The sequence below is a fragment of the Schistocerca nitens genome, chromosome 4 (genome assembly GCF_023898315.1).
Source record: "Schistocerca nitens isolate TAMUIC-IGC-003100 chromosome 4, iqSchNite1.1, whole genome shotgun sequence".
Taxonomy (NCBI): Eukaryota; Metazoa; Arthropoda; class Insecta; order Orthoptera; family Acrididae; genus Schistocerca; species Schistocerca nitens.
In genome coordinates, this window is record NC_064617.1 from 139111705 (window position 1) to 139124753 (window position 13049).

The window sequence follows — 13049 nt, forward strand, 5'->3', positions numbered from 1 at the left end:
TTGAATGAACCTTTTTCAAACAGAGATCTTTCTGAAATGTTAGAAATATCTCGATTCTGGTCCATTTATAGACTTCCAAGAAAGATATGATAAAGTAGAGCCTCACTAAGCTTCACAAATCCCTCAAAATCACTCAAGTGTCTACGTCTTGACTTTCACTACTTGTTGCACAGGCTGTTTCATTTTGATTCTCTCCACTGGTTTCTTCTGATGTTTCATCTTGATTTTTCATTCATTTTTGGCCACAGTCTGGGCCAAGATTTTCATGTCTTGGTGCTAGAAGCTAGAAGCTTAAGTCAAACTCTTCACTGTTATGCACTTCATCAGAGATCATCTCAAGCTCTTGAACTAAGTTTTCAAATTTCAGAACAAATTCATTGGCAGCAGTCTTGTCAGCAGACCGCTTCTCGCCAGAAGTAATAATTACATTCTGAATGCCATGGCATTTTTCCCACCTATTTAGCTGCTGTCATTCATTGTAAACTATTCATTTTCATTGTCTGCATCTAATTTTTCATACAAAACCAGTGCCTTTTCTTTTATGATTGGTCCATACAATGGAGTTCCTATTCTTCTCTCCTGCTCAAACAATGTCCAAAAAGCATTATATAGAATTTCACTTTTAGGCTTTTTCAAAGTCTTGTGTACTTTCAGTCCTTTCTCATTATCAGTCATCACTGTCTGACTTTAAAGAGTTTCTCTACTGCTTTGAAGATACTCACCTTTATCTAACCTTTCAAGAACTTTCAGTTTCTCCACTAAAGACAGTATCACATGTTTACATTTAGTTAACTGACTGTAGCAGTGGCCCGTGTATGTAAACAAACACAATAAATGGAATGGTCGGACTATTTGCATGCGAGAAGTTGGGCCATCCGAGGATGGATTAGTGAGGCTCTACTTTATCATATCTTTCTTGGAAGTCTATAAATGGACCAGAATCGAGATATTTCTAACATTTCAGAAAGATCTCTGTTTGAAAAAGGTTCATTCAATTGATAAAGATAAGTTTTAAAACCTGTGTTTCCACAGTTTCCTGTTTGCATTGCCTAATACACTAGAGATGTTAGCATAATCCAACATATTCACCAAGGTGAAATCAATCAATGGAAAATCTAGGATGGAGTTTCCTGTTTGCATTGCCTAATACACTAGAGATGTTAGCATAATCCAACATATTCACCAAGGTGAAATCAATCAATGGAAAATCTAGGATGGAATAACAACAATACAAAAAAAAAAAAAAACATCCATCTCTCTCTCTCTCTCTCTCTCTCTCTCTCTCTCTCTCTCTCTCTCTCACACACACACACACACACACACACACACACAACACAACTTCCCTCACCTTATCATTCATCAAACTTGCTATGTGCAATGTTTTGTTCCCAGGAGCGGCACAGCAATCAAGAACATAATGCCCTGGTGAAAGATCCAGTGCATGACATGTAAGTATTGATGGCAGGTTCTGCAGGATTGCCATACCCAAAAGTGATGGAACAGAGGGACACCCTGAAGGACGAGACAGCATCCTTACAGCCACTCCACTGAATGACAAAGAAGCACATTGTATAAACCACAATTCTTTCCCAAAGTCATGTTAACAGAAGCAATTTTTCAACCAAAGCAACTTAAAAATTACTATAATTAGTCACTGTAACTTTATTGATGACCTAGTATTCTTAGGTATTAAATCACTACCAACAGATGGGCAGAATACATAATATTACATCAATATTTAAAGGAAAATTGCTCTTATGAGCATTCTGCTAACAGTATGTTAATCAAATAATTTTATGACATAGATTAAAAGTTCAAAAATATATGCTTAGAGAGGGGAAGAAGGTTGGTGAGAGGGGACATTGGGAAGTGAGTGAATGAGTGTGAGTGTGAGTGTGTGTGTGTGTGTGTAAGCGTGGTGCGCACATGCACGTGTGTCCGAAGGAAGGAATTTTGGGTTTAACATCCTGTCGACATCGAGGTCATTACAGATGAGCACAAGATCAGATTGTATCAAGGATATGGAATGAATTTGGCCACTCCCTTTCAAAGGTACCATCCTGGCATTTGCCTGGAGCGATTTAGGGAAATCACGGAAAATTTAAATCTGGATGGCCAGAAGTGGGTTTGAACCATCGTATTCCCAAATGTGAGTCCAGTGTGCTAACCACTGCGCCACCTCGGTTGGTGTGTGTATGTCCAGCATCTCCTCCTAACTACTGGATTGATTTCGACCAAATTTGGTACACACACTTTTATATGAGAATCAGCACTGTGGGGCTTAAAACCTCCTAGTTTACTGTCATTAGCATTCTCTGAAATTGTACACACACTGTCCTATGAACAGCAATCTGTATAGTAAGTACTGGTGTCTTACTGTTAGTCTAATCTCCAATTCTCATGGCTGCAACTTGTAAAACTGAAAATATTACTCTGCATTAGAATAATTTGGCAACAAATACACTGACATAAAAAAATCACAGCACCAAGAAATAATTAAGGTAGAGTAATGAAATTCTGGGAATACATCTGTCTAGGTAAACTCAAACTGGAAACTCCAGGTAGGAGTATGAACAAAGTAGGAGAAGTTAGATTGCTACTTACTGTAAAGATGGCACATTAAATTGCAGCCAGACAAAATTAATAGACACTTACATACTGCTTTCAGCCACAGCCTTGATCAGCAAAAAAGAAACACACATCATTCATACACACAAGCAAGCACACCCCACGCACACATAACTGCCAACTCCAGAAGCTCGGGCCAGAATGCAACTATCATGTGGTATGGAAGCAGAAATATGGAGGGGGTGAGGAAGGGGAAGGGATAGTAGTGTAGAGGTAGGGAGAGAGAGGAACGCTGTCTGGCAGTGTGTGGAGGGGCTGGAATGACAACAGGTGCAGGCTATGAGGCAGGGTAATTGGGAGAAAAGGAGCAAAAAAGGAAAGGAGTGGGGAAAGATGGGTGAGTGCATTGGCAGAGGGTGCAAATAAAGAGGGCGGCGGTGAGAGGACAGAGGGGATGGAAACCTTTGGGTGGAGGGCGTAGGGGCAGTATGTTACTGTAGGTTGAGGCCAGTACGGGAGCTGGTGGTGGAGGGGAGGATCTGCACAACTCGGGTAGTAAAGTAGCCATTAAAATCAAGCATTTTATGTTCAGCTGCACATTTTGCCACATGGCAGTGTACTTTGTTCTTGGCCACAGTTTGGTGATGGCTGTTCATCTTGGTAGACAGCTGGTTGGTACTCATACCAATATAAAAAGTTGTGCAATGACTACAGCACAGTTGGTAAATGACATGGATGCTTTCACAGGTGGCCCGGTCCATGATGTGGTAGGATAAATCTGTGACAGAACTGGAATAGGAAGTGATGGGTGGGTGGATTGGGAAGGTCTTGCACCTGGGTCTTCCACTTGGATATGATCATTGTGCAAGAGGTTGGGAATGAGAGTGGCATAAGGATGGACTAGGATGTTACGGAAATTGGGTGGGTGACAGAACACCACTTTAGGAGGGGCAGGAAGGATCTCAAATAGGGTGCCTCTCATTTCAGGGCATGAGGATAGGTAATCAAAGCCCTGGCAAAGGATGTGGTTCGGTTGTTCCACTTCGGGGTGGTATTGGGTAATGAAGGGGCCACTCCTTTGTGGCTGGTTCTTGAGAGTGGTTGGAGGATTCAAGTATGAGGGGTTATGGTACAGGAGAACTGTTTGCAGACTGGGTCTGGAGATAGTGCCTGTCTGTAATGCCTTAGTGAGGCCCTCAGCATACTGGGTGAGCGAGTTCTTGTCAGCAGATACGCCATCTGTGGGTGACCAGGCTGTACAGGAGGGATTTTTGGTTTGTGTCGAAATGCAGTTACTGTTGGTGGTTTTAAAGTTGACATAGTTGTATGTGGAGCCATCAGAGACGTGGACATCAATGTCTACAAAGGTGGGCACACTGGATTGAGGAGAACCAGGTGAAGCAGATGGGAAAGAAGGTGTTGAAGTTGTGAAGGAATGAAGATAGGGTGTCTTGGCACTGAGCCCAGATCATGAAGATATCATCAATGCACCTGAACTACACTAGGGGTTTGGTGTTTAGGGAGGCTAGGAAGGTCTCCTCTAGATGGCCCATAAACACTGTGGCATAGGAGCGTGCCATGCACGTTCCCATGGTAATGCCACGGATTTGTTTTTATATGCTTCCTTCAAAGGGGAAGTAATTGTGGTTAAGACATTGGCAAAGGTAGTGTTCTACAATGGTAAGACCATGGTCATGAAGGATGTTGGTGTATAGGGAGGTGGCATCAACAGTGATGAGTAGGGATCCAGGAGGTGAAGGGGTGGGGATGGTCGAGAGTCAGTAAAGGAAGTGGTTGGTATCATTGGCATGGGAAGTTAGATTATGGACAATTGGCTGGAGGCGTTGACTCTAGGTAACATACATTGAAGTGCCAAAGAAACTGATATATGCAAACATATTCAAGTACAGAGATGTGTAAATGGGTGTGGGGTCATTGGAATACAATTTACAGGGCATATGGCTTGCACCTGTCCTTGATGTAACCAATTTCTAATAGTTCAGTGTGCCACTTTGGTGCCAACTGCTGCTCAAATTGCTGCTGCAGATACAGTACGATGCACTACAGCCATACATCCAACACAATGGTCTTCCATCTCGGTAGCATCATGTGGTTGTCCGGAGATCATTCTTCTTGCAAATGTATCTTTTTGTGACCACTACTGCCCGCAATCAAGTACAGTGGTTACATTCCTGCCAAGTCTTCCTGCAATACTGTGAAAGGAACATCTAGCATTCTCGTATCCCTATTACACGACATTGTTCAAAGCCAGTGAGGTACCGATAATGGAGTTTTTGTCATCTTAAAGACATTCTGGACTAGTATCAACTCACTGCATCCAGTCTCAAAGGTGTGTAATGCCCATGACCATTTTAGCGCGTATTTACAGCAAATCTGATTTGCATCCTCATAGTGGCGGTATTAGGGCGACTCGTATGCAAACGACACAAATTTGAATAGACATCATTTTTCACATTGTAGTGATGCAAGGGGTACCAAATTTGCTGTAAAAGTCAGTAAACCACTCAACGGACACTATTTTTCAGTACAGGTATTTCGTTCATTCCAAGCAAGTGTCGATTCATGATGTCATCGTCCAGACACGAGTTAACTGTAATCTGAATCCGTTTTAGCAAACTAATAGTTTCTTTCAGACGATAAATTTTATTGATTATGAAATACAAATTCTTGACATTTATTCGGAATCGGAAATGTTTAATTAGTAATTACATGCCATAATTTACATGTTTAATATAAAGATGTTCTGATTTTTGTATGCATAAAAAACTGTGAATTTATGTGCAGCTTTTACTCTGAGATGAGTTGTCACTTAAGGCTGCAACAGTGCACACGTACAGTTCGTTGACCTGTGTGCTGAATTTAATTTTTTGTACGATTTTGACTCAGATGGACACAAATCCAGATCCAGTTAGACTTTACGCGAGATCACATTATTACAAAAGAGACGTTTAGCCCTTTAGGGAAAAGTGAAACTTACGCACTCGATTTAAAATACGTTACACGCCAGTGCATAATTGAGATGTCATGTAAATTGCATACAGTATTTGCCAATGCGCTTGGACTCAATTCACTGAGTTGGAAGTTAATTTTGAGACTGATTTTCACAAAAATGAACCGAAAGTTTATTTAAAATATTGAGGTTCAGTTCTAATTGAGACATGTATCACTGTGTTGATTACATTGCCTAGCAACACTTTAATGCAGCTTAATTAATTTATCAGAAAGATTTGTGATGCAGTAAGTCCCATTACGCACACAAAATGTTACACGTGACTGCACGAGAGTATGAGAGTGTTTTTCTTTCCATAAATGCCAATAAACCGGCAGTTCCAAAAATTAAATCACCAACTGTTGCGTAACTTCATTGTATCACTATGGAACTTATTATATCATCTCTCTTCATCAATAGCTGTCAAGAAGCTGGAACAAACAAGATGATGACTAAAAGAAGAGGCATCGGTAAAATATTTGGTGCCCAATGTGGGTCCTGAAAAGGATATACTAATAACTTCAGGCCCAAGGCATGAGCTTCAACCCGTTGGAAAGACACAGCTAACGTGTGATACTTGTAGGTATGGGTAGGATAGACATAGTATAAAAGATATACAATCATTTTGTGTGTTGTGTAGGTACTGATATTTTAACTGTGTATAAAATATTAGGGAAAATGTATACCCGAACAAGGAGAGCACGAGATAATGCAACCCAGAGTTTGGAAGTGATGGGTGAGGGGAGTAAAAGTGGATATAATCCTCATGAGGAGGTAACTCAGGAACCAATTATGGAACAGCAATCGCATAATTTGAGTGAGGAAAATCTTGGTGAAGGAGTCCCAAATGTAATAAATGTAGTACAGCAATCACATAATTCAAGTGATAATAATGTCATTGGTGTGGAGGTGACAGTAGAAGCAGACCCAAGTACAAGTAGAAATAGTAATGTACAGGAGTCTATAAATACCAAAATTACACAGGAAAGTGTGAATCTTACATCAAATGTTACAGAGATTAAAGATGATATGATTACTAAATTCATGGTGAGTATGCAACGTCAGTTAACTGAAAATATGTGACATTTATATGAGAAGTGTGATACCCAAAATGAGAATATTGATGCTATATTTGATTCCCAAACTGAAAAATTCGACATCCAAATGGGTTTACTCAATCAAAAACAAGTTCGAGTCACTTATAGAGGATACTAGACAATTAAATGAGAAATTTGATAACTTAAAAGTTGAGTGGGAAGAACAATTAATACTAAATTTAGTGTATAATGACGATCTGGACCTGAGGGAGGAACTAATTGAAGAAACACCTTACATTTCGAATAAGTGTGGATGAATTTTGCAGGCAGCAGTTCAAGCAGTAATAAATAGTATTGATGTTGAAATTTTGATTGATCCTGGTGCAACCATTAGCGTAATGACGCAATTGTTTCAAACAAATTAGCCGAGGAGCAAAAGTGCTTACATTTCCTGTTACTGCATGTACTGTATCTGGAGCATTTAGTGCAAAAGCACAAAAGGTCTCAAAGCAGGCACAAGTCAACATCATGATGCAGGGGGCTTCAATAGAAAGTACCTTCTTAATTGTTTCAAGAATGACCGTACAATGTGTTTGGGGTCTAGATTTTTTGTGTGATGCTGGAGCAGTCATCAATTTAAAAGGAGGAACACGTACCTTGGACTCCGATGGCGACATTTTGACAGTCTCTGTGATAAAGGGCAAAGTAGTCCTGGATCAGTATTGCATGAAGTTAATGGTTAGCTATATTGGTACTGACTGTAATTTAGTTGATGATATTTTCTATATTGAATATACTGGAGAAGAAATAAGTCAAGTTACACTTCAGGAGAAAATCTCTGAATCCGAATACCTATCTGCAAGTCAACAAGAAGATTTGTGTTGCTTGTTACATAATTATCTGCCCATATTTAGCAAACGTCCCAGAATAATCAAAGGTTTCGAATACGACGTTAAGACGTATCCTTATGAATCTTTTTGTTGTACTTCCTATTCTGTTCCTTGGTCAAAGAGAGAGGCAGTCAAGAAAGAAATTAACAAAATGTTAGAGTGTGGAATTATAGAGCCCCTCATACTGAAAATTGTAGCCCTTTTTTGGTGGTCCTCAAAGTCAACTGTGACGCCAGATTAGTTCTCGACACCAGAGAGATAAACAAGATAATCATACCAGTACAGACAATACCTGAGAATTTGGATGAGTTAATTCAGAAAATCTGTTGTGCCCGCTTCCTGACATCCCTTGAGGACATCTTGAAAGTTTACTTAAATCTACAACTTCATGCTCAATTATGAAAAGCAAAATCTGATAAAAATGTACAGAAGATAATAACCTATTCTGTTGGAGAAGAAATATTGTTGAGAAACCATCCAAAGGCCTTGATAAAGAAAAAGTTAAATAAGAAATGGCAGTATTTATATACTGGACCATACAGAATAATACAAATTCCCCATGAAGGAAGTTATATACTTGCCGACTGTGATTCTGATGTGATAAAAGGTGTATTCCACCACACAGAGAGAAAGAAATATTATCAATGAGAAGAGTATTTACTAACAGGACACCGATATTAGACTTGAGCCACACGATGAGCTACAAGATGTATTATTTTGTTCATTATTTCATATATAGTTAGGAGGATTATCTTATTCAGTTATTATTAAATATAATGTATGTATTATGACAAACACACCACAATAATATAATTCAAGAAGATTGAAATGAAAAAGTTCACAGAAAAGATAATTTCTGAAAAGAGAAAAAAAAAGAGTGAATAGATTGAAGAACAATAGAAAGCAAGATTAACTGACTTCAGGGTGGTTAGTTAAGTTTGAAAGAATGCTATCCTAGAGGCATAAGTATTTTATGTTCATGAACTGTTGAAGGAATTTTATATGAATTAATGGTAGAAAGTATATTTCATGTGTGTGTAATGGGCATGATCAAAGCTGGAGGAAATATGAGAAAGGAATAAAAAAGGAGCTGATGTAACTGTCTAACCGACTTTACTATCTGGAAAACATAATTTTAAAAAATTAAAAAATAATTAAAAAAGCCATGTATTGAAGGCAATGAAAGTATGATACAAAACACATGGAAATAATTATTTGAATTTTACAATGGAAAATTTCCAAGAATGATTGCCTGTCGAAGTCACGTGGTCCAAACAATACATGTGTGATCGTAAATCGATCGTGCAACTCTGCTGGCGTTATGATCAATTATTTGTGATCGTAATTTTTATCTGTTTTCCGTCGTTCCCTTAGTTGCTCTAAATTACATACCTCTGGGAATTATTTGTGAGTTGTTAGGGAAACCCAGACAATTTATGTCGGTAGTGAGTGGGATGTCTGGTGTTCTTGATGTTTCTTCGGCAGATTCTCTCAGATGGAAAATTCTAATTCCATGCCTATCCCCCACAGAAAATTGTTAGACTTTTTGTAGCAAATATGGAGTACTACCGGATGACAAAAGGAGAGACTGTATAGACAGTGGTGGTGCGAGGTGTGTAAAACTTAGTAAGAACAGTTTCAATGCTGAAATACCGTTACAATTTCATTGTGGACAGTGAAGAAAATGAACGAGTAAAAGGAAGAATACATGGTTTGACTCTTCCAAATTATCCATCCAGACCAGCATAATGGCCTTTTACATGATGACAAAACCGACGATGAGCAAGGTAAGTTGTCTCCTTTGTAATTACAAGTATTTTTGTAATGCTCTTATGTTGTCGTTGCTGTAGTGACCACTGTAAACATACTCATACTGCCCGCCACCAGAGTCGCAAGATCAATTTACGATCGCAATTATTCTTGGAAATTATCTCATGATGAACCAATAACCATTATGGTAAGGAAACTGAATACAAATCTCATGAAGGTATGGTGGTAGGAAGATAGAAGGACCATTGTCTAATATAAACCGAGGAAAATTATGTGTCGGAACAAACTTCAATATTGGATGACAATGTATACACCTACAACAACAACAACGAAAATATGCACCAAAACAAATACTGATGATCCATACTTGCAGTGTTTATGATGAAGAACGCAAATCTGCGCAATAAGGGAAAGGCACACAAGCAGATCTATAGCATGCTTTTTTATAACAATAAACCTTTTAAAGATAGCGGAACATCACGATGCACACATCGACGAGAATATTGCCGGTCTGCAGTAAGCGACTTCAGGCCATGAAACAGACAACGAATGCTGTAATCCAAATTTCAGGAAAACAATCTTTATTAAACAAATTATGAAACACATTCGCAAATGAAATGGAATAATTGTGCATTCACTTTGTTTTTCTGCTGACAAAACAATATCAGGTGAGGACACAACACTTGCTCCAGAGAGACTCGCGAGACACGCAGTTGAGAAGCAGAGATGATGATACCAGCAGATATGTCGTTCAACCCGACGCTGTACGCGGCTCGTTTGGAAAGCAAGAAAGAAGAAGATGACTGAGCCGACTATGGCTGCTTATATGGCTCAGTGGTCATCACAGTTCCGTCCATTTTCTATAGGAACTGGCTGCAATCCCAGCCTTGTGCAGCCCGCTGAAACATCTTCTCATCAAATAGTGAAGTGTTGTGTGTGTGTGTGTGTGTGTGTGTGTGTGTGTGTGTGTGTGTGTTGTATAGTGAGTGTAAAGTGTATCATGTTAAAAAGTGAAATTCAAACAAATTCATTGACTTTTGGAGATTCATTTGAATGGGCAATTTCTGTTAGGCCCCCATTTACAATTACTCATGTAAAATTTGATGTAAAGTGTATGTTACAACTTGTGATATGAATCTTGGAATGCCTAAATTAAGGTATAACAGCACAGAATATCACCCTAGCAAGCTCCAGTGAATCCTGTAACATCTTGGATCTTATTGGAACATTACAGACTGGGGGGGCAGGGTAGCGATACCAGGGGTATCAATTTTGTCGTAAGAGTCAGTAAATCATGCAATGGACAGTATTTTTCAGTACAGGCATTTCTTTCATTCCAAGCAAGTGTCGATTCGTGACATCATCGTCCAGACATCAGTTGACTGTAATCTGAATCTGTTTTAGTAAACTAATAGTTTCTCTCAGACAATAAATTTTATTGATTATGAAATACAAGTTCTTGATGTTTATTCAGAATCGGAAATGTTTAATTAGTAATTACATGCCATAATTTATCTGTTGAATATAAAGGTGTTTTGATTTTTGTATGCATAAAAAAATGTGAATTTATATGTGGCTTTTATTGTGAGATGAGTTATCACTTAAGAGTGCAAAAGTGTGCACGTACAGTTCATTAACCTGTCCACTGAATTTTATTTTTTATGATTTTGACTCGGATGGACACAAATCCAGTTCCAGTTAGACTTTACGTGAGATCACGTTATTACAAAAGACACATTTAGCCTATTTGGGAAAACTGAAACTCGCACGCTCAATTTAAAATATGTTACAAGTGCATAATTGAGCTGTCCTGTAAATCACATACAATATTTGCCAATACGCTTGAACTTAATGCACTGAGTTGGAAGTTAATTTTGAGACAAGTACTGATTTTGACAAAAATGAACTGAAAGTTTATTTAAAATATAGAGATTCAGTTCTAATTGAGATACGTATCACTGTGTTGATTACATTGCCTAGCAACACTTTAATGCAGCTTAATTAATTTATCAGAAAGATTTGCGATGCAGTAAGTCCCATTACACACACAAAATATTACATGTGACCACATGAGAGTATGAGAGTGTTTTTCTTTCCATAAATGCCAATAAACTGGCAGTTCCAAAAGTTAACTCACCAAGTGTTGCGTAACTTCATTGTATCACTACGGAACTTGATATACCATGTCTCTTCATAAAGGGATCTCAAGAAGCCAGGACTAGCAAGAAGACGACTAAAAGAAGAGGCATTGGTAAAACATGCAGAAATACACCTACCAACTTTCATTTACATTGCACAACTCCTTCTGGGTGTTATCATTTATTTTTTTTTTTTTTTCCGTCAGTGTATTTCCAAGAAATAACTTAAACTTCTTGTTACCTTCAAATAAATTCAAATGTGAATTTTTTTAGATTCCCATTTGAGTCACAGGTGCCAATTATTGCACTACATTGTCACATGACATCATATAACCCTATAAAGCTAGGTAGTTGCAACTAGTATGAAACTCAAGAGTGTAGTTACTCTCAAAAGTTTACAAGACTATAACAAACTTTTTTAGAGTCCTTTTGATTTTTACTTGAAATTCAACAAACAGACAAAGGCATCTACTTTTCATCATTTTACTCTCCACCAGCTGCTGCAGCAGTTCTACTCTGCAGCTCGTTCAGTTACTCTTTGGTTACCAATAGATTTATCTGAAGCATATTTATCTGATTCCAAATTTACTTTATTGCTTGCAACATTAATTCCAACACACAAACACAAAACATGACTGAACATTTATATTTACCATATGCAAAATGTTTCTCACTTGTTTCACTCAACTCTTGATATAATACTTAAGATACATAAATATGGACACGAGTTTATGTATGCGCGGTTTACATGTGTCCAAATTCAGAGCTCTAACAATAACCACTGTTACATACGATCCTTTCTGTTTCAGGAATGCAAAACAATGAACAATGGTTCTTTGGCAGTTATTTTGTCATGTTTAACTGAAATGTAAAGTGCTGTCATTCGATTGCTGTTTATTTAAAAAAGACTGTTTGCTAATGTCCTGCTGTAAACAATAATATTGTTTAATTATAGTATCAGAGGAGTCAACATATAGTTATCTACAAAAAGATGTTCATCTGATACGTACTAAAAGGAGAGAGGAGGAAAGATAGGTGTTCAACATCCCATCAATCATTATTCATTTGAGAGTAAGCACAAGCCCAGGTTTGAACAAATGGGGAAAGAAATTGGTTAAATCCTTATCAAAAGAACCATCCTGACCTGTCAATTGCCTTAAGGAATGTTTGGAAACCACAGAATGTCTAAATGAGAATATTCCAAGGAAGTCAAATGGGGATATTCAAATGGAGATTTGACTCCCACTTCTCTCAAATATAGGTCCAGTGCATTAACCATTGTGCCACCCTGGTCAGTCAAATATAATAATAACGAAAGAAATACACATAGTGGAAATATGTGGATTTCATTGTAGAAAGATATCATTACAAGCTTCTGACTGTATAAATAAGTTATGTTACTGTATACACCTTTTACTAATCATTATGCACTTGTCTTGGTTGACAAATATTTGTTATTTAGCTTCTCATAAAGTGTTAGAGTTGCCCCATCATTGGATTTGCAGCATAAGAACACAATGTGAGACAAAACTGAAAAAGGAAGGAAGAATGATTTCAACTCCAAGGTTATGAGAGAGAGAGCAAAAGCTCAGACTGCTTCAAGGATTGGAAAGGAAACCTGCTGCGCCCTGTCACA

General features: G+C 38.1%; 1 protein-coding gene across 5 annotated transcripts in view; it reads right to left on the reverse strand.

Annotated features, from left to right (window-relative positions):
• LOC126252883 (tRNA (cytosine(72)-C(5))-methyltransferase NSUN6) overlaps positions 1–13049 on the reverse strand; it is a 78380-nt gene that overhangs the window by 17745 nt on the left and 47586 nt on the right. For all 5 annotated transcript variants that reach the window (XM_049953847.1, XM_049953846.1, XM_049953848.1 and 2 more), the window contains one exon: positions 1349–1547. In XM_049953847.1, coding sequence (XP_049809804.1) covers positions 1349–1547 — 199 coding nt within the window. The remainder of the gene's footprint in view (positions 1–1348; positions 1548–13049) is intronic.